The following is a 22,590-nucleotide window of genomic DNA, read 5'->3' on the forward strand; positions in this document are numbered from 1 at the left end:
TAATCTAGTTTGTGGAATAAGTCATCACTGATTAAGCTCCCACCACATGCTAAGCCACAGATAGTCACCTTTAGCAACCCTTGGGGACCAGAAGTGGGGCTGAGCCAGGCTAGTTTCCTTTACCAAAATGGAGTGAGAAGTAACCTCTTGGGTGAAGTTTTTACCTGTATGAGGAAGACCTCTTGTACATGCCAGGAAGCACATAGTTCAGGCTTCTTCAGCCATGTAGCTGGCAAACGTGAGCTTGAGGCTGCACAGACCCCCCTTTTTATCCATTTTGCATCAGAACCTTCAAGTGAGGGAGGGATCGATAAACCACGAGGTTCTGCTTGGGCCCCCCGAAGGATGAGGTCCAAGGGGCCTCAAGGACCATCCAATCCAGGGTTCTTCGCCCCTGGACGCTGTGGATTCCTTTGAAAGTCTGCGAATGCAACCACATGCCTCCTACACTGGGACCTCTTTTGTGAAACTGTTGACCCCTTCTCAGAAAAACTCATTTAAATGCAGTAAATAAAATAGATCGACATAGCTTGCATTACTAAAGGAAACCAATTACAGGCAAATACAGTTATCAAATTATTAAAAAATAATTCAGATAATTCTAGATGGAGAGAACAGTTGAAATCAACAAACATTTTTGCAATCTAAAGACTATATACAGTGGGGCAAAAAAGTATTTAGTCAGCCACCAATTGTGCAAGTTCTCCCACTTAAAAAGATGAGAGAGGCCTGTAATTTTCATCATAGGTATACCTCAACTATGAGAGACAAAATGGGGGAAAAAATCCAGAAAATCACATTGTCTGATTTTTAAAGAATTTATTTGCAAATCACGGTGGAAAATAAGTATTTGGTCACCTACAAACAAGCAAGATGTCTGGCTCTCACAGACCTGTAACTACTTCTTTAAGAGGCTCCTCTGTCCTCCACTCGTCACCTGTAGTAATGGCACCTGTTTGACCTTGTTATCAGTATAAAAGACACCTGTCCACAACCTCAAACAGTCACACTCCAAACTCCACTATGGCCAAGACCAAAGAGCTGTCGAAGGACACCAGAAACAAAATTGTAGACCTGCACCAGGCTGGGAAGACTGACTCTGCAGTAGGCAAGCAGCTTGGTGTGAAGAAATCAACTGTGGGAGCAAGAATTAGAAAATGGAAGACATACAAGACCACTGATAATCTCCCTCGATCTGGGCTCCACGCAAGATCTCACCCCGTGGGGTCAAAATGATCACAAGAATGGTGAGCAAAAATCCCAGAACCACACGGGGGGACCTAGTGAATGACCTGCAGAGAGCTGGGACCAAAGTAACAAAGGCTACCATCAGTAACACACTACGCCGCCAGGGACTCAAATCCTGCAGTGCCAGACGTGTCCCCCTGCTTAAGCCAGTACATGTCCGGGCCTGTCGGAAGTTTGCTAGAGAGCATTTGGATGATCCAGAAGAGGATTGGGAGAATGTCATATGGTCAGATGAAACCAAAGTAGAACGTTTTGGTCTAAACTCAACTTGTTGTGTTTGGAGGAGAGAGAATGCTGAGTTGCATCCAAAGAACACCATACCTACTGTAAAGCATGGGGGTGGAAACATCATGCTTTGGGGCTGTTTTTCTGCAAAGGGACCAGGACGACTGATCCGTGTAAAGGAAAGAATGAATGGGGCCATGTGTCGTGAGATTTTGAGTGAACACCTCCTTCCATCAGCAAGGGCACTGAAGATGAAACGTGGTTGGGTCTTTCAGCATGACAAGGTTCCCAAACACACCGCTCGGGCAACGAAGGAGTGGCTTCGTAAGAAGCATTTCAAGGTCCTGGAGTGGCCTAGCCAGTCTCCAGATCTCAACCCCATGGAAAACCTTTGGAGGGAGTTGAAAGTCCGTGTTGCCCAGCGACAGCCCCAAAACATCACTGCTCTAGAGGAGATCTGCATGGAGGAATGGGCCAAAATACCAGCAACAGTGTGTGAAAACCTTGTGAAGACTTACAGAAAACGTTTGACCTCTGTCATTGCCAACAAAGGATATATAACAAAGTATTGAGATGAACTTTTGATATTGACCAAATACTTATTTTCCACCATGATTTGCAAATAAATTCTTTAAAAATCAGACAATGTGATTTTCTGGATTTTTTCCCCCATTTTGTCTCTCATAGTTGAGGTATACCTATGATGAAAATTACAGGCCTCTCTCATCTTTTTAAGTGGGAGAACTTGCACAATTGGTGGCTGACTAAATACTTTTTTGCCCCACTGTATTACTTTATTCGTTACCGAACAAAGAGCTAGTGAAGGTTAGTGAAAATAAAGTTGTAATTTCCTTCCCATCCAAGTTCACAGACTTCCAGAAGTCCATCCACGGACCCACAAGAGGTCTGTGGGCACCAGGTTAACAGCCCTGGTCTAATCCAACCAGGGCCGCTGGCAGGAAGGATTCAAAAAGTCTAGATGGTGCCGTGGCTGCGTGGCTGGATCCTCTCCCCGTTTTTGTGCCATTGCCATCTTGACTTCTGCAATGCCAGGGCAGGTGCCCCTGAGCCCACCCCTTTGCAACGTGCAGGAAAGCCAAAACGCTGACTGCAGGGTTCTTAGTGCACGGATGGGGAATCTGGGCGCTGTAATCACACTTGGTGGCTGCATTTATTCAGCCTGTTTAACTTGGTTACTAAATGGACCCTTTCTGTGCATTTGCACAATCCAGTGAACTGGAAACAAATGAAATGAGTTGGGTTCACACATATTAAGCCACAAAAACGCTGAGTCACCACACTTAGTCGGATGTGCAGCTCTTGCCTTTCAGACATGAGGATTTTTGCTGGCCTGGTTAAGTGTCGTAGGAACACGGCCGCTTATGTTGGGGAAGGCTGTCTTCAAAGAACTGCCACCCCGTCCCCAGCGAAGTGAGTGACCCCAGAGAGGCAGCCGTCCCCTCCTCTCTGTGCTAAGGTTAATTGAACGAAATCAAGGAGGACGCACAAGCCCTGGAGCATGGAATATTTGCAGGAGTCTTTTGGAGGCTCTCTTGCAGGGGATGGTTAGAGCCGATGGGCTGAGCGAGGCAAACGCCTGTGGTACGCAGTGGTTCTCCTCCGATACGTCCAAGACTCTGAATGAAACTGTTGTTGAAAAACAGGTTGTTGCCTGCTGTCACCTACGTGTGCTCTTGGGAGGATCATGAGAATCGTTCAGGGTTAAAAATGAGCCGAAAGCAAATAGGGATAATCTTTGCTGCTGATGTGATGCGGACTAGATAGTGAAGTGGAGAATGCCCTTCTCCTCGTCTCCTGAGGAGATGCTGCCAGCCTCATCTTGAAGCAGCGAATGACTAGAACAAGAAGAGACACTTCTTAGGTCTGAGTCCTCCTTCCTTGGTGCCCCAGATGAGCGTGTTCTGTGGCTGCCCATCTTTCCTTGATTTGCCTTTAGATCCCACCACCAGGGGAGGTTGGCTGGATAGTTGTGCCATCCAACACCAGAGGGGCTCTTCCCCACAGCTGGCCTGCTGCCACACGCAGTGTGATGGGGCTCTATATGAAGAGCAAAGCAAAGGGGCCGTGCTCTGATTCGCAGCTTCTCCCAGTTTCTCCAGCATTCACCTCCTCCGTCGTGTCTTTGGCAAACCATGCCAGCAGAAAGGCGCCCCCACCTTCTCCGATGTGCCCTCGCCAAGCCGGAAGAAGCTTCTGCCAGGTGTAGCACCTGGGCAGAAGTCACTTCCAGCTTTGGCAAGTGACCAGTAGGGGACAGAGAGGAGCCTTGGGGCAACACTCAGGGCTTCCTCGTCTTTTTTGGTTTGGCAAAGACTGTTGTGTTGCCACCGTTGTGTGAATCTCTTTGTTGAGGAGGGAACACGGAGGGGAATGGGCGGGCATTCCCCGCTTTTAGCATCAATACAACGCTGCGCTTAACAGTTTTACCTTTCATGAGAGAGAGTCACCTACTTGAAGGAAATCCTCGATGGACCCCAGGAAAGTTTGTTTGTTTATGAAATTTGTATGCCACCCATCTCCCCCAAGGGATGACTCTGGGCAGCTCACAATTAAAACCACAAACCATTAAAAACAGTACCATATAAATAATTAAAATTCATTAATCAATTAAAAGTCAGACTGTAAAACAAACCCTATACATAAATACTAAAAACATTCAAGGTGACGTGGGGGGGGGCAAGGTCAATTATCCCACAAGCCACTTCCGCTGGTGGGAGCCCCCATCTGGCCCCCAGGCCTTCTGGCCCAGCCAGGTTTTCACGCCTTTCCAGAAGGCCGTGAGAGTGGGGGCACACCAGACCTCGGGAGGCAGATTGTTCCATAGGGTGGGGGCCACAGCAGAAAAGGCCCTCTGCCTAGACCCCACCAGTCGAAGTTCCTTGACTGGTGGGGTCTGCAACCTGCCCCTTCTGCTGGACCGAGTGGGGTGGGCTGAAGTTACCAGGGTGAGGTGGCTCCTCGGATAACCTGGTCCTGTGCCATGAAGGGCTTTAAAGGTGATAACCAACACCTTGAATTGGACCCGGAAACAAACTGGCAACCAATGCAGCTCACGCAACAGCGGTGTTACATGTGCCCTTCTAGGGGCATTAAGAACTGTCCGCGCCGCCGCATTCTGCACCAGCTGTAGCTTCCGGATACTCTTCAAGGGTAGCCCCATGTAAAGCGCATTACAGTAGTCCAACCCAGAGGCGACCAGGGCATGAGTGACCATGCGGAGGTCCCCCTGATCCAGGAAGGGGCGTAACTGCCGCATGACACGAAGTCGTGCAAAGGCCCTCCTGGCCACGACTGCCACCTGCTCTTCGAACAGGAGTCGTGAGTCCAGGAGGACCCCCAGATTACGCACCGGGTCTGTCTGGGGTAGTGTGACCCCGTCAAGAACCAAAGATGATAAACTCCTAGATCTTGAGGCTCCGCACACCCACAGCCACTCCGTCTTACCAGGGTTCAGTTCAAGCCTGTTGTCCCCCATTCGGGCTCCTACAGCCTCCAGGCACCACAAGAGGGTAGTCACAGCATCACTTAGGTCACCCAGGATGGAGATATATAGTTGAGTATCATCAGCATACTGATGATACCTCATCCTGTGGTGACAGATGATCTCACCCAACGGTTTCACGTAGATGTTAAATAGGAGTGGCGAGAGCACCGAACCCCGAGGCACCCCACAAAGTAGGGGCCACAGGTTGGACCTCTCACTCCCTATCAACACAGATTGGGTTCGGCCTTGGAGAGAGGAGCTGAACCAGCTCAGCACTGTGCCACCCGGCCCCAACTTCTGCAGCCGACCCAAAAGGATACTGTGGTCGATGGTATCGAAAGCCACTGAGAGGTCAAGAAGAGCAAGGATGGATGGATCCCGCTCTCGCCAGAGATCATCCAGAAGTGCGACCAATGCTGTTTCTGTCCCATAACTGGGCCTGAAGCCTCTGATGGGGGTCCAGATAATCCGTTTCCTCCAGGATCCTCTGAAGCTGCTGCGCGTCCACCTTTTCCACCACCTTTCCTAGAAAGGGGAGGTGGGAGACTGGACAAAAATTGTCCAGAAGGGTGGGATCTAACGACGGTTTCTTGAGGAGGGGGCAGACCAAAGCCTCCTTGAAAGGCTTTGGGAACACCCCCTCCTGCAAGGATGAAGACAGTTGGCCGGAGCACGTCTGTTTCACGGGTTGGGGCTCTGAGTAGCGAGGGGAGCAGCCCCACGTGGGGCACCCTGGGCAGAGTGGAGTGGCGGAGTGGGGCACCCTGGCGGAGTGGAGATCCTCAGGGCCATCCCACAGGTGCTGGTCTCACTTCCTAGAGTTGAATGGCACCTCCAGTCTCTCTTAACCTGTGGATCCTCCTGCTCCTGCTCCTGCTCGCGTTGATTGTAGCTCATTTGGTGACCGCGGTGTGTTTTATTTGCGGCTGCCCTCGAAGTCCCTCGGGAGCTGCGCAGGACCGGCAGGGGACCCTTGGATTGTTCCAGGCTGTCTCCAAGGCTAAGGAAGGAGCCAGTCCTTTCCTTCAGCTGCTTAGGGGAAAGCTCCGTGGGGCGGTCCCGCGCAGTCTCCTGCCCCATAAGCTCCCTCGGGCCGGCCTTTTGCATCGGCCGCAGACCGGCTCCAGCAGCGCCGGGGAGATTCTCCTCCCGGCCCTCGGCGGCTGCCCTCTCTCTCCGCGTGCCAAGATCGCTCGTTACGCCAGCGTTTAATTCTGGTGCTTAATTGAACTGATTTATTATGAGGTTCAGCTCTTCGGGGCTTTTTGTTTTAGATTTTTTATTGCTTTTTGCAGCGCGTTTAGTCTGACAGCCTTGTTGTTCATTGTTTATTCTTGGGGCTGCCGCTGTTGCATTGGTGGGGAAAAGCTGGAGGTCACGTGTTTGCTTTTTAAATCCTTTTTGTGCCTTCAAGTCAGTCTGGACTCCTGGCAACTGCCCGGACAGATCCCTGTGGTTTTCCTAGCAAAAACAGCGTTTTCCGGGTTCGCTCTTGCCCTCTTCTTCCTTCGGCTGCGAGGGAGGGGCTGGCCCAGAGCCCCCCAGCTGGCCTTGGGTCTAAGGCAGGGCTGGGTCTCCACCTGCTGCCTTCAGCCGCCACCCCAAGCTTTTTGCGCAAAACCTTTCGCATCTTAGCTTGCTCTACTCATCAGTAAGGAAGCGCGTTCCCTGGATTCTCCTCAGGCCCTGGGGGTTCCCGTGTGGGGTTCCCAGGGCTCAGAGCTCTCCCCGACATTAACATCTCCACGAAATCGCTGGGGAGGTCCTCGGCTGCTTGGGGGTGAAGCATCATCAATATGGGAGGCTGCCTGGCTGTACTTGGTCCCGAGCTGAGCTGAGCTGGAGACGCTGCGGAAGTTGCTAGTCTTGTGATTAGGTGGGCATGGGGGGGGGGGAGAAGCTCAGATTAAATGCTCCCAGGATGGAGTTGCTGGTCAATAAACGCCTGGGCAATCCCATAATGCTGGCCCCAGTAAGTATACCGGACTAGTTGGACTCCCCCTAAAGCCGTGGGTCCGTGGCTTGAGGTCCACCTGGACTCTCAGCTCCTGCTTGAGCCAAAGGCGAAAGCTGTGGCTGGAGGGGGGCGGGGGTGGGGTGGGGTGGGGCAGCCCAGGTTCTGCTGGAAACCCAGCCACAATCCTGCTTGAAGCAGGGTCCCCTGGGGGTCGTAACTTGTGCTGGGACCACTGCATTGCTGGAGAGGGTTACAGGCTCTAAACGTGGTGGCCTTTAGAAGTGGCCTGAAGGCTACAGCACAGACAAAAGTGCAGCTGCCGGACTGTCCAGTGTCTGTCCAGTCCGGCCATTGGGAGAGGGCTTGTTGAGGGTCCCCCTTGTGAGGGACGTGGGGCATGGACTAGTGACAGACCTCTCTGCTCCTGGAGCCCTCCTTACATTTTGGAAACAAGTTAAAGCAGTTTTATTTTCTAGCATCGTTTTGCTCTTTAATTCATTGGGCATCTTGGATTATATGGCTTTTAATTGCCTGCAAGGTGTCTTTATATTAATTGCTGTTGCTTTGTATTGTCGAAGGCTTTTGCTGTTGCTTTGTTCTCTCTTGCCCAGGGTGGGAATGGAGCAAGCTATAAATAGGGTCAAAGAAATAGAAAAATATGAACAGGTGGTAGCTTGCAAGTAAATTTTGCCAGTTTTACTTTGTTTTAGAAATGTATTTATTTTAAAGATACCTGAACACAGAAAAAAAGAAAGGAAAGGGAGTTAAAAGAGAGTACTTTAAAGGTTTGCAAAATATAAAAATGCATAAAGAATTTACAAAATATTAAAAGAAAAAAAGCAACTGTTATTCTAACAAGTCACATTAGATTGGGAAAGGTATCAAGATAATCATACCACGGTTTAGCACTTTAAAAACTAATATTAGAATCAGATCAGAGGTTGACAAAAACAGCCAAAATAATAAGAATTTATGAGAATTTCTAACCTAATGCCATTCATCCTTAACGCTATAGCCAGCCAGACAAAATCTAATGTTTTAAAACCTTTTCTGGAAAGAAACCTGAACTCTGGATGTGGCAGATGGCTACGTGCATAATTTATAGTCCATAAACAATTTCCAAATTCAGTTAAAGTTAATACAGTGTTTTTCAGACTTGGCAACTTCCCAGAATTGGGAGAATTCATGCCAGCTGGGGAATTCTGGGAGTTGAAGTCCACACATCTTAAAGTTGCCAAGTTTGGAAAAACACCGAGTTAGTATCAGACTTATTTTTTTAGATCAGAAGTCGCTTTTGACACGGATGTATCTTCTCTGTTGAAGGGGTTGAATGTCATATCCCGCGAGAAGCGCAGAGCACCCGGGGTGTGTTCATCACACACTTTGGATTGTTAATGAATGGGGAGGCAAGAAACCTCGTGACTCTTTGGCTTCTTGGATTTTTCTCGTTTGCCTAAAAACTCTCCCATGGGTTTTGCTCCGAGTAATCCACGGAGTGGATCATATGCGAGAACCCCATGAAGGTGTTGGGGGTTGGAGCATGAGAAGCAATGCTCCCTGTCTTGGGACGTGGTGCCTGGGGTGGGAGTGGTCTCCCTGGTTTTTACCCACAGCCTCACTGGCGCTTCTGTTTCCCTTTCTCTCTTCCAGCCCTCTTCAATCTAATTCCAGTGGGGCTCCGTGTGGTAGCTATCCAAGGCGTGAAGGCAGGCCTTTATGTGGCCATGAATGGCGAGGGGTACCTCTACAGCTCCGTAAGTGTGTGTGGGGCTTCTTTGGGGGACTGGGGGTGGTCTAGTGGAATTGCAGAAGAGGGGGGCTGGATCTGGGGAAGGCACGTGGGCCAGTCTCTACCGAGGGAATTCTGCCTGCGCCGAGAACTTAGTTTTGCAACTTGCTTTCCAAAGTAGAGTCACCTCTAGACATCTGTGATGATAGGTCGGGCCCTCTGCCTTAAAATGAGTTGAGGGAGCTGGTGTGCAGACGGGTATGTGTGCAGAGTCCAAACTTGCTTTCACGAAGGGGAAGTAGATTGAACAATATTCTGGGCTCTAACCAATGTTGGCTTCTTCTTAGAAACTGCTAAAGCGTTTACACTACAGCTGTCCTGGTGCAGAAAGAGATGTGATAGGATGGGGGAAGTTTGCATTTGCTCAACTGGTTTTAAAATATTGTTACCTCTGTCTTCATTTTAGGCTTGCTTTAGCATAAACTGTCAAGGACGGTGTTGGTGTCCAAGCATGAGTTCTCTTCCAACTGTTACCCAGAAGTGGTTTCTGGAGCTTACCGTTCAGCCTGCCCCAATCATAGAAGCTGATCTTACAGAGGCAGGACATGACCCAGGATATAGGGAGGCTTGGCCACCATCTGAATTAATGAAGGCTTGTTGGGGGAGCACAGAAACTGATTGCGATCCGGAGTTGATCGTTGTGCGAAGCTGGATGAATGGACACCTTAGCGGGTGTTACGCAGATGCCTTAAGAATAGCAGACAGGGAGACAGCTCTGACACTCTGAGCATGCGCACCGGTGAATATGCTTCTGTACGAACCAACGTGATGTTTGTGTCCCACCTTGCTGTCAGGTGAGGGCTGAAATGCCTTGGAGGCACTTGGAGGGTTGTTGGTTGTCTTGTACCTGGGTGATTGATGGGTCAAAATGAATCTTGCCAGTTCCATGCTTGGAGGTGTCAGGGGCAAAGTGTTATGGAAAACTTATGTGTGGGAATGGAGGCGGGAGGAGAAAAAATTACAGTAAAAACCCACTTCTGCTCCTTAAAAGGGTCATCAAAGAGCACAGGAATTACTCATCAGAGAGTCATTTAAAATAAATTATTGATTTGTTAAACAGGGCAATTTGTTTCCATGAAGAATTCGCAGTCTACTCAATTGCTGATGGATTGAAGCTTTCCTGGAGGGGGGCTCTCGGCCCAGCCCATATCTAGGCTCAGAGGAGGGCCCCCGGAACCGATGGAGACATTTGCTTGGCTGGCCGTTCCGGGATCCTGCAGAGCCAGTGGCTGCAACCAGCTGTCAGCCACATCAGGGCCACCAGATATGTTAGGATTACAGCTACCAGAATCCCCAGCCCAGACATGTATGGGTCCCCATACATTTGAGGGGTGGATGTTGGGGAAGGGGCTGTAGACCATGGCCTGGAAATGTCACATGAGCTCCAGGGAGGTGTATTTCTGAGAATGACTCCATTTTCAGACCAGCAGCTTCTGTAACAAACCACGATGATGTTGAAATATGGTGCTCACAACAGGACCCCATTGTGCAGTTGACACACTTACGTCACGACGTCCGATGCAAGTATGTAAGTCGTGCTGGAATCATTTCCCCCTTGCTCCTACACAGTTCACACAATGTAGTAAGCTTGGCGAGGGTTAGCTTGTTTTCATTTTGGGGTGGCATACAGTGTTGTATGAACCCAGGCCGCTTGGTGAACGCGTGAGTCAATGTTGTATGTGACTCTGGCAGATCCCAATCGAGCGTGTTGTAAAATGATGAGGTTGGATTGGAATGGGCCTCGTCTGCTAGGAGTTCTTTATAAGATATTATTTTTATCTTATGGAAGATGTTTAATTTAAGCCATTTTTGTGCCAGCCTTCTTCAAATAAGGTGTCATAAGCTTGTTTCACGTCTTGCCTAAAGCATCACCTCCCTCGGCTGGTTTTTGTTTGACATGCTGTATGGAAATAAGCAGTGAGGTTTGGGATGACAATTTGTGGCTTAGCATATGGTGGGAGCTTAATCAGTGGTGACTGATTCCACAAACTAGATTAAGCCAACCATGGTTAACCATAATGTGTGGATCCAGTCGTAGGGTCTAGTGCAGTGTTCCTCAACCTTGGCAGCTTTAAGCTGTGTGGACTTCAACTCCCAGAATTCCCCAGCCAGCCTTGCTGGCTGGGGAATTCTGGGAGTTGAAGTCCACACAGCTTAAAGCTGCCAAGGTTGAGGAACACTGCTCTGGTCTATTTAGGACATCCTACAATGCAGTATCTTTGGCTCCATTGCGGTGTGTGCACTACCACTACCATAATCCTGAGACATTTCATGTTTGCTAGGCTCGGTGGCCACCCCAGTCTGAAATACAGGTGGGAAGGTGGCAGTGCAGTCACAACCCCGCCAAGAGGAAAAGCGGAAGGGCAACGTTTTAAAAATGACCGAGTTCCTCTTGTGGTTGCATTTCTTCTGAATCTCTGGATTTGTGAAGAGTTGCTGTCTCTTAGGCATGCTGGACCAGAAAGCGCGGACCTTCTTTCCACTACACAGGGAGGTTCCCGCGGAATCCCGATCCTTCCACTGAGTAACCTTGGTGGAGGGTTTCCTCCCTGTTGCATTCCCAAGAGGGGGGAGAATTTCTGTTCTGAAAGCGCCCCGGTTCCTTGAAAGAGAGGAGCGATCTTGCTGGGAAAAGGCTGTTGCCTGGGGCGCAGGCCCCACTCTCTGCTCCCTCTTGCGCCACGTGCAAATGGCCTTCGTGTGGCAAAGAATTTCTTGTTGCAAACCCGGTCAGGGAAGAAGGTAACGTGTGACTGGGGAGGGTCCGCACGTTTGCCGGAGAAAACTGACCCCTTCGGCTGTTTTCCCAGCATCACTTCTGCCAGCCTTCAATTTTGTATTTTGAGACCATTTCGGAAAGAAGCAGATTCTGGAACCTCCCTTCTTGCAGATGAAGGTCTCCTCGTTCTTTAGAGCCTGAAACTCGTTCAGTGGTGCACAGATGGGTTTGACATTCACACTCTTACCCCAGTTAGGCTTCCCTCTTCTTACACAGCAGTCTCCCTGCGTATCTTAGCTCCTGGGCCCCCAGGATTGGTGTGCCCCCCATCCCCCCTTCTTCACACACACGCATGCACGCACGCATGCACACACACGCCCTCCCGGAAAACTGGTTTGCAGACCAGGGTGAGATGATCACTGAGGCCCTTTTTCCTTGCCCGGCCTTAAATGTCTTGCGTTGTCTGGAGGAACCAAAAGTCTACTGTGCATTTGTATAATTTTGGAACCGCTGTAGACATTTCCAGAACGCTGGACCTCCGCCTTGCATTTTAATTTCTTAAAATTGGGTCTGCTTTGCTGCTAACAGATAGTCCCTTGCCATTTAATTTTGGCTCAGACTTCCTTTGGAGTAGGCAGCGGATAATGAAATTATTTAGGGGAAACGATTTTGGACGTGGAGAGTGCAGTCTGCTGTCTTTTTTTCAAAAAGTCCCCGTTGGGGCAGAGGGGGTTCGGGCTGAGAAGCCGATAGGCTGAAAAGCAGGAATTATAGCTCTGGGTTGTGCTTCAAAGGCATGGCACGATTATGCAGAAGTTGCTTTTTATGAGGGCGTTTTTTTCAGAAGCTGTAAATAATGGCGAGCGAGCGTGTACTTGTGCATCCATCTATTTTAAACAGCGCCTGGTCCCTGAGGGTAGTTTTCGTTTCCCTTCTCAGCTTAGAGCCTTTATTCTGCTGCATCCCTTTGCATGCAAATAAACAGCAGCCGCGCAAGGCGGGGGGGGGGGGGCGGCTGTGGCAGAAGGTTTTCCCGTCTCCCGGTTGTGTCAGCGATTTCAGAGCTGCCTCGCTGAGGACCGGTACAGTTTCATCGCTGTCAAGGCTGGTTCTTGGCTGGAAGAGGACACACGGGCTGCCTTTTTACCGAGCCGACCGGCTGCTGGAGCATTTGGCACGTGGGGGGCCTGAGAGCGGGACCGAGGCATCGAGAACTCTGTGCCCGTCTCTTGCGCTTGGCGCTTAGCAGAACCACCCGATAAGGTCTGGGCCCAGCGTCTCTGGAAGACGCCCTCTTCCCCCGAGGACCCTCCCCGTGATTAGGCGTGGCCCTGCGTGGCCCTTCTCAGAGTATCTTCTTGGCTTTGGCTCCATGGCTTTGGGATCCACCCCTGGGAGATTCAGCACCTTCAGTCGAGGGCGTTTGGGGACTGTGTGCATCAGTCCAAAAGGTTTCCATTGCACGTGTTTTGGGTTTTGATTCTGCCGAAACTTCCGGGTTTGTTGCTGAGTTTTCCTACCGTTTGTTTCATTTCTGTAGATGCCGGCCCTAACTCTGGTGCATTTGGACATGCGCAGACAAGGTTTAGCACCAAGGTGATGCTGCCTGTTCATTTGGGAGGGCGCATGGGTCTTCCATGATGCTGCTGGGGGTTGGCCGCCAGCGCCACCCCGTGCAGCGTGAGGGTCCAAGGCTCTGGCACGGCCGAAGGAGGCCCCCTGTTGCTGCAGGAGGACAAGTCGCTTCTGCCCAGGTTGCAGTCAGAGAGGCTGGCTGGCGAGGGAAGAATGCCAGTGTGAGGAACCAGAGCAAAGGCTCCCCCAACATTTGGCAGGAGGGCGTCTCCTCCCGTCCCCTGGGAAAGCAACGCTTGAAGCAGAGGAAGAGCAAGCAAAGAGACCCTGCTCAGGACAGAGGCAAACTCACGGCCTCCCTTCCCACTGTTAAAACACATGCAGTTTCTTCAGCACTGGTGGGAGCAGGACCCTCACGCTAAGCCCTGTTGGCCAGCCCAGAAGGTGCACTTTTGACCTGCTCCGGAGTACCATGCAGAAAAGCCTCTGTGTGCCGGGAGGAACTTGGGTGCTTTGCTTCCTCCTTGTGGTTCTCTGCTAGGTTGCAAAGGGAATTCCCAAAGCCTGCAGGATCCCCTGGTTCCTGGCCAAGCACTGATCGACGGCAGCCTCTCCCAAGTCTTCCTGCCTGTTTCTTGTGTTTTTTAAATGAACTACGTCCTTTCCCCCTCTTCTGTTTAAGGGTGGCCCCTTGGGGCTGTGGGGAAGAGTGGCTAGAGAGCAGGCGGTGCCATTTCAGTGGACCAGCCAAACCCTCTCCCATCGTTGTGCAAAGTGGGTAACGGTAAAGGGCTATTTTGACAGAGGGAGATCCAAGCTCAAAATGAGTTATTTCCTGACCCTGAGAGCTGTGAAGCAGGGGAAGAGTTTGCTTCTTGGATTTGGGGCGGGGGGCTCTGCACTGGAGGGCTTCAAGCCAAGGTGGGACAGCCCTTGGCCTGGGATGGTCCATCTGGGCAAGGGCAAGGGTTGGACTAGAAGACCTCTAAGGGCCCTTAGAGATAAGGAATCTGATGAAATAAATTGGGTAGGACAGCTGCCTCCAAGAATTTTGTAGGATTGGAAAGTGGCGGTGGTGGGCGTTCAGCAAAGCTCTAGCTTCGTTCTCTCAACCCCTAACCAGAGAATAGAATTCCAGCTCGACGTCGGCCCTTCCAGCAGCTTCTCTGGCATGGCTCACCTGAGTTTGATGCGGGAGGACCAGCTGCCCTCCAAGACAGCTTCAGACCCCTTGTAGTCCCAGGAAGGTCTTCCCAGTGTTGAAACTCCCTTTCTTCAGGAGCAACAGAAAATAGACCCCAGAGCCATGCCATAACCTTCCACCTGTTGCAAGGACAACTTGCTTCCTCTTCTTTATCCTCTCTTGCCTTCTTCATCCTTTCTCCAGAGGGACCCTCCTCTGCACCCCTTCAGGGTTGCAGGTGTCCTTCTCTGGCTGGGGGCCCTGAACTGGGCAGTGTTCCAGGGAAGGGATCGATGCGCTCGGCTGTCCTTCGCTGGCACCGCTGGATGGCCAGTTGGGGATTCCACTTCTGCCCCAGCTGGTTAACATGTGGAAGTCAACGTTGGCCTTTTGCATCTGCCCCCCAGCTTAGGGAGGTGGATTTCCAGCACTGGAAAACGGTGTTGGCAGTTCTGATCAGAGTTCTGACGGATCAATTGTGAATTTCCAGCAATATTGCACTTTGATACAGTTTTATATATGAGTCTTGTAAATTTCCCAGTCCCAATTTTGACACCTTTCCTCAGATTCCAGATGCAGAATTCTTGTTGTGAGAACACCTTCCCTTGCTGAAACAAATTTTCCCCAAATTTTCTCGGCATGAGGGAGCCCTTTCAAAATTAGGGCCTATCCCGCTTTGCTTGTTGGCCCCATTCAGACCCCGCCCTGCTATTGAGCAGTTCTGCGTGACTTTCTTCTCTTTCACGTAAACATCGATCGCCAGCCATAGAGATCAAGGTGGGGGGCGCACCTGGCTTCATTATGACTTTTGCTTCATACCTAAAAACACATTAAACTCAAAGTACAAAGCAGATTGCTTGATAAATGCAAACTTTCTGTACTGTTACAAACAGTAGCTAAGACATGTATAGAAGAGGCTTGAGTCTGAATCTTTGGTAGCCTAGTTTGGGTTTGGGTCTTTGGTAGCCTAGTGAATGGTGAGAATCCAGCCCTGATTGATTACTTTATGGTTCAATATACTATGTAAAACCAAAAAACCAGGTTAAGCAGGTCATCCGAACAGAGCCAGCATGTTTAAGCCCTTGTATCCAACTCCCTGGTCCGTGTAAGAATCCCAAACCAAGCATTTCCAACGAGGGAGCCGGCCACTCCCTTTGGGCATCGGTTCCATGTTTTCCTGTTCATTTTCCTTAATATCCCATGGTCCATATTGGTTTTAAGAATATGCAGATAAGGGCCGGATCCCCCAAAATTCTATTTTTCAGGTAATTCCTAAATACCAGAGGAGATGCAAGTGTTTCTGTATATCATTCTTCTTCTTCAGTTGCAAACTGCCAAGAGTCGCTAAGGAGCCAGGCAGCCTATAAATTTGGATCAATAAATAAAATTAAAGTCACATTTGCCCCCCCCCCAATCCCACTTGAAATACACTGTGTGCAGGGTCCCAGTCTGTTTGGGAGGGGCTGGCTCAGGTTGTAGAGAGAGCCTCTGCGTATTCCCGCGGGCACCATCAGGGCATCTTGTCCCTGACGCTAGGAGCCCTTGGTTAAAAGGAGTGGGGGGAGGATTCTAAATCAGCTCTGCCTATCCCCCTCCCCTTGACGGAAAGATACGGTTGATCTGCCGGCTTTTGAAAGAACAAAATTTTATTCCGTTTCCAATTTAAGCAGATTCTGAGTGGGTGGGTGGGGTGGGGAGATGCCAAGTGGGGGTGGGGGAGACTCAGCTTAAAATGGTACAAGCCATTTCCTTTCCTTTTCTCCCTTTTATCTAGCAGGAAATAAATCTTTCCCGGGATGTTAATTGCTGCAGTGAAGGTGTGTATGGAGGGTAAAAACTCTGCAGTGTGCCAACCCTGGCATTTTTTTTTCAGTTCAGTTTGAGAAGGGCTGTATATTCGAGTGATTGGTGACTGAGAGATAGAATTTTCTGCTGTAATTGGGCCACGTTTCCGAACGCCGACTTTGCAGCTGAACTTAAAAACAACAAGAAAGCACAGTGGATGCCTTCGAAGGCCCCGAGAGCCCATTCCCCCCTCTCCTCCGAGGAGATAACGGTGATCGCAAAGTGCCTGCTGGCTGTTTGCAGAGAGCTGGTCTTCGTAACCTCTCTTGCAGTAAAAACAAGAGTCTAGTGGCACCTTAGAGATGAATCCGCTGATTACCGTAGAAGCAGTAGTCTGCAGATCACTGTCCACTTTATCGGAAGAAACGTCCAGGAGAGCCCAGGCCACGATAAATCTCCTTGGCTTGAAGGTGCCACAAGGCACTCGGCGGTTTTCTTCAGCTCCGGGTATCAGCTGCTGTTGCAGGAGGGGGCACCCCTGTAGCGGGAGGCCTCGCGCACTTCCTAGAAGCCCAGCCAGGGTGTTTTCCAGGAAACAGCAACAGCAAAGCTGCCGCACATCTGGCTGCCGATTGTTCCCCGTGACACGGTGGACAAAGAGGCCTCTTGGGGCCCTTCTCTTCTGGCTTCCTTCCAGAGATCTGCTCCTTGCTTTGAGGGGCTGCAGCAGCGAGGGGTGGTCCAGGTGGTCCCACCCTTCCATGAATCTGGGCCCCCCCAGCCTGTGCACTCTCTGGCTCTGCCGGAGGTGCCTGACAGCCACAGCGGAGCTCCCTCGACGGAAACGAGGTGGGCTCACTAGTAAACCTGCTGCCTCTCTGGTTCTTCCCTCCCAGGAAAACAAGACTTTCCCCTTTAAGGAGCTGCGGGCTCTATGCTGGACTGCCTGCTGCCAAAGGGGCTGGTCTGTGCCCTGCCAGGGAACTGCTGCAAGAGAGAGGCAGCTTATGAGAAACATGTCTCCTTTGCATGGAGAATTGTGTTGCGATGGAGCAAGCCTCGGTTGATGAGCCAAGGGTGCTGAGGGCCGGAGGAGCATAGCGTGGGTGACTTATGGAACCGGGGCCCCTCCCAGTGTGGTGTTTCGGTAGAAATTCTGACTAAGGGCGAGTAGGCTGGTGATAAATCCCGGCTTAGCTGCAAAGTACACCAGATGACCCCGGGCTTAGCATACCTGGCACGGCTGTTGCGATAAGAGAACGGGCGAGGCTGTAAGGAGGTCCTATTGTGGGAGAAAAACTGCAATGTTACACGTATTAATATCATTTTCCGACGGTATAATCTGTTTCCACAAATTCTCAAAGCAGAGAAGAATAACTTATGTATCCTCGGATAGTAGAACCGTAACAAAAAGGCAGTCATTTTCTCCAAGACAAGGGGAAGAACTATAACGTGATGCAACTCGGCTACTGTTCCAGTTCTAGCATTTGCTCAGAGGGAGTCTAGAGACTCTTACGTTGCAGGAGGACAGCTAGTTTGGAAATGTCTGGGCGGGACTGTTCAGAACCTCTCCCTCGCTGGCTGGAGCGCCCGGTTTCTGCAAGGAAGATGGGAATGAAACAGCGGGAAGGTTGTGTCCAGCCACACGCTTCACTGAGTCAGCGGCATTCACACAACGTAGCAAGCTTAGTGGTTTGTTCTTTGTGCAAGCCCTGCTTGCCTCTTTGGCTTTTGATCCAGGCTACTGAATACTCTCTTCGGTGGGTACCCACAAGATGCTCTCCTGTAAAGCCCAGTTAAAAAGCAAGCTCCTGCCACATTATGCGCAAGAAACAAACCATCCTCTGGCTCCATCCGATGGCCCGGGTTACACAGCCTACTAAGACAGTGATTGATTTCTGCAGTGCCCTGAACCACAAGCTCCTGAGCCACATCCCAGCCTCTTTGGGCATGTTGGGGTTGCTGGTTTCGTCTTCCCTGCGTCCGGACAGTGGGCCTTAGCAGAGGGATGGCCGGAGGGCCTGTCTTCCGCGCTTCTTCGCCTTGGCTGGGGGGCGGAGTTGCCCATCCGGTGCTGTTTATTTCTCTTTCACGTGGCCCCCGGCTTCCTTTTCTGGCAGCTGCCACCCCCCAGATGTTGAGGTGATGAGTTCTAGTCCAGCTTCAGTGAAGGCTCCTTCTAATTGTGAAGCGTTTATAATCCCCTGCCTTTTGTAGGCACCACACCTGCCTTCGGTTACAGCTGATGATCCTGGGGCAATCAGATCTGGGCTGCAACACTCCGAGCGACCACCCGGTGGCAGCAAAGGGTGGGCACTGGAGCCTCTTGGCAGGGAAGGGTCAGACTGAGATCAGAGTCACAGCCGGGCCAGGGGTCAAGGAGTCCTCCTGGGGAAGGCGAGGCCTAATCTGCCCCAAGCATTTAATTCTCGTAGCTCCTCTGCATGTGCACGTAGGCAAAGGAAGCTGCTTCATGTACAAGAACAACAAAACCTTTCTTTTATGCAAATGTTCTTCCAGGATATATAATCTTATGAGGAACTTTCCCACAAGAACCAACGTCTTGCAGGAAAAGACAGCTACTGTCAGGATGGGGTGAAGGAGGCTGAGAGAGGTGGAACGGCTCTTGTCACTGGGTGGCCCTGCAGCAGCCTAACATACCTCACAGGATTGTGGCGAGAAAAAAATAGGAAGATCCTGAGAAAAATTCAGAATATGAATTAAATGTTTTTTCAGAAACAGTGGTAGACTTGCAAGAAAGTCTCCAGATTAGCTGTTTTAGCTTGCATAGAAAAACATAAGCATACTTGGAGTAAAAGTGGGATTTGGCTATGCTTGTGGCATCCTGGGCAAAATGGGCCCAAATTGATCAATATTTTCCTTATTCATGCAGCTAAGGTGGTAACCTGGTCTACACCTTCTCTATCTTGTCAAAATAAAGTCATATGAACACCTTGACTAACAAAAGCCATGATGGACAGAAGAGGTCAGGATGGGCCCATCTGGAGATGACCACGGAGGTGGAAGATGGTGGCTTGAAATGTAAGAGGAGCAAGTGGTAAAGAGCAGGAATTAGGAGATGAGATGAGAGAAAGAAGATTAGATGTGTGACCATGAAACTAAGAAAGAGGAAGTTTGAAGGTTGTCTGATCTTGTAGAGTAGAGTTTCTGAATATACGCAGTCTACCATGATCAAATGTATGTCACAAAGTATTCATTGGGAGTCAGGCGGCGTACAAATTTAATAAATAATTGGAGTCATCTTGGTTTTTTCATTGTGTATGAAAGTAAGACTCCACAGGTTAGGAATAGGAGAATGTTACCTTCCAGTGAATTATGTTCATGGAAGAATCAGGTGAAATTGTGCAACATTATGAATAACTGTGATCCAGTTATAAAAGGAAAAACCTTTAGTCTGCTAGGTGACATGGATGGGTGGGATTTGAATGAGAGGGTTCAGATAAACCAGGTCATTTGAACACCCAAGAATGAAGGAGAATGGGGAATGGTATTTCCTTAGAAAAAGATTTGCTTCCATCTCATACATGGTTTAAGCATAAGCTTATTCGTATATAAATGTGGGTAAGGGGAACATAACTAAAACTACGACTGGTCTGACTGTGTGTGACAAGGGTACCAGTAAAGGATTCAAGGATGATGAGAGCTTCTGAATGTGGGGCAGATCATTTCTTGGTAGTGTTAAGGATGGATCTGGGCAAAAGTGGTTGTAGAAGAGAAGAGAAAATGAGTATTGGAAGTAGAGAATATGCGCCGGTATGTCCAAGTGTTAGAAGACGATTCATCTTGCGATGGAATGAGTGAAAAGAGGATGTAGAAGCTGCTTGAAAGAGAGCGAAAAGAATAATCTTTCCAAGAGGGCCACGGAAGAGCGAGGAGTTCTGCTGCTGGCTTGTATGGAGGGGGATGCTTCGTGGAACGATAAAGTAGACGTGGCTGTGGATAAGAAAAAAAGAAGAAGAGTTGTTAAGAAAAATGAAGACGAGAGGCACGTGTCTAGAGAGAGAATAAGAGTTTCAAAGGATGTAATCAAAGGGACAATTAAAATTAAAATGCAGAATGGTTTTGTTAGAAATAAACCTTATTTTGGAAAGTGGGCGGAGAAGGGTAAAAAAGGAATAAATGGGATTGATCAAAGTAATAAAGTGACCTGGGATAAAACTGAAGTGAGGGAATGCTGGAAGAAGTATTTTAGAAATTGGTATGGGGGAGATGGGTGGCATATAAATGTAATAATAAATAAATAAAATAAAATAAATACGAAAGAGTGGAATTGAAACAAATGCTATAAATATTAATTCCAGGAAGAAGTTGGCATAAACAAAATTATAAATGCTGTGAGGATGTTGAAAAACAGTAAGGCTGCAGTGTAGACGGTATAACTGCAGAAATGTTAAAATACGGGGTGGTTTGCTTCTGTTGGGGCTGCGCAGTTTGTTTAGCGTGCGTGCGCGTGCGTGCGTGCGTGTGCAAAGGCTGCCTCTGCGCATGGCGATTGGAAGAACGCTGGCTCCGTTCGGCTGGCCCAGGGCGAAGGTGGCGGGAGCGCCTGCCAGGCCAGGAGGGGCACCGGCTGGCGAAGTGCGTCTCGGATCGCGCGTAGAGGAGTTGTGACTGAAAGGCTGTCAGAGGCAGCAGCGAGCAAAATGTGGGAAGTGATTTTTAACGGGTCATTGAGAAATACGTGAATGTGAGAAAGAAAGCTTACTGTATTTTTGTTGATTTAGAGAAAGTATATGATTGTATGTTTCCGCAAGGACTGTGTTTCTGAAAATTAACGTGTCACAGTCCAGGCTGTTTGACAGGAGAATGACACAAACAATTGCAGGTTGCAGTTCTTTGCAGACGTTTCAGCCCCCATCAAAACTGACACCAATTTCCATACTATTCAACGTTTTAAAAAAAGACTTGTCTCTTGCCTCCCATTCACACCGCCCATATCGATAGGCCCGGCTGTTGTGAAGTTGGAGGTAATAATATTCCCCTGGTTTGAAACTGCCATCTAGAATTAGCAAACATTGATTCTCGTTTGCAACCTGTTTTTGATTTGTTGAAGATCTGTTTTGATTTGTTGATGAATAATTTGGTGAATCTGTCCCTTCTGTTCTAGAAAGAATTGAGGCTTTTATGTGTCACTGTGTCGCGTGTGTATTTTATGTCTGTTTGGGCTGTAAACCTTTGCAGTGTCAAGTTAACTATTTTGTTTTATCTCTGAGAAGCAGAGTGGTATTAACTTCTGAAAGAATCTATAACAGCTTTCCACTTAAATCTGTGGCAAAGCCTTAAAGCCAACAGAACGACGCATCTTTTAAAGCTTCTGACAGAAACTGGTTGAAGGGAGACATTCCAAAATAAGGTCTGTGTGACTTAGGACCTGCCAAGCCCATCGTGGTATAGCTGTGCTCTTAAAGAAACCAGGGGCCACGGAGCTCCGGACCACCATCCTGGGGTCCCGGGGCCACTTTGCACAAAGAGTGGCAATATGAGGGCAGGAGGCTTAAGACCAGCATCTTTCAGACACCCATCCTCGCTTTCTCTCCCATTCATCTTGTTAACTGACAACATGGCTGGTTTTGCAGTGCTCAGTTAACAAGATGAGTCAAGAACCTGCTTAAATCTTGTGAGTATCATAATGTCTCCTCCCCCACTTCTGGTTTTGATAAGGCTGCAGTCTTCAGCACTGAAAATAGGTCTTGTTGATTTCAGGAGAATGTATTTTTAATTAAACTGGGCTCCGTTCGGATGCATGTTCAAAGAGATTCTTCAGGGATATTGGCATTTCATCTCCTCCTCCTTTTGGATCACTGGTTTTCAGTCTCCCTACTTTCGATTTGTTCATCGGCCAAGGAATGTTTGCCAGAGAAACGCAATGTGTTGCCAGATAGTCCGGTTCTCAGGTGGACACTCCACTGATGCTGGTGCAGAGACCAAGTTTCACCTACTTTGCATTTTTACCTTGGGAATAATGATTTCAAATGTGTGTTGGGTAGTGTGGAGAGAACATCTTTTCCATAGCTGTTGACCCTTGGGCTCTTTCAGTGCTGTTCGCCGCCTTGACAGTGCTTTAAATTTTCTTTAAATGATCCCAGCCAATCAGGGATTGCTTAGTGGATATGGCAGTATCTCAGCATTTCATATTGAGGTAGATTTAGCCTTGAGATGGGATCCAAACATGAGTAAAAATGCTTCTTTTCCTAATGACGCAGAGGCTCCTCCACAACAAGGAACACTTCATGTGCAACAAGGAACATTTCATGTGCTTTCTCCATCCTTTTGCAGAGACCTGCAAAAAGTGACCGAGAGGGTGGTTCCCTTTCAAGATATTGCACCGTTCCTGTTTTTCACATGGCTGCCATTCTTTTGCCTCTGAGGCTTGACTATGTAAACTGATGCCCCTTCACACAAGATATCTGGGAACAGGTCTCCAAGCATCTCTTCCATTTTTAACCTTCAAATTGGCTGCTACATTTTGATAAAGTTAAATCATCTCCAGATCGGCTACAGGAGGTGATCTGAGCTATCGTTAGCTTGTTCTCCATCCTGACTGGGTCTGAGAGATCAGCTCCCCATCAAGATACATTTCCAA

At 49.2% G+C, this 22,590-nt stretch overlaps 1 protein-coding gene across 4 annotated transcripts in view; it reads left to right on the plus strand.

Moving 5' to 3' along the window:
• The window catches only part of FGF12 (fibroblast growth factor 12), a 164,566-nt gene that overhangs the window by 110,736 nt on the left and 31,240 nt on the right, over window positions 1-22,590 (plus strand). For all 4 annotated transcript variants that reach the window (XM_088131866.1, XM_088131865.1, XM_025174804.2 and 1 more), the window contains exon 3: window positions 8,586-8,689. In XM_088131866.1, the coding sequence (XP_087987992.1) occupies window positions 8,586-8,689 (104 nt within the window). The remainder of the gene's footprint in view (window positions 1-8,585; window positions 8,690-22,590) is intronic.

The sequence above is a fragment of the Python bivittatus genome, unplaced genomic scaffold, assembly GCF_059951505.1.
Source record: "Python bivittatus isolate LINGU-HERP-01145 unplaced genomic scaffold, Pbiv_v1 ctg000980_np1212, whole genome shotgun sequence".
NCBI lineage: Eukaryota > Metazoa > Chordata > Lepidosauria > Squamata > Pythonidae > Python > Python bivittatus.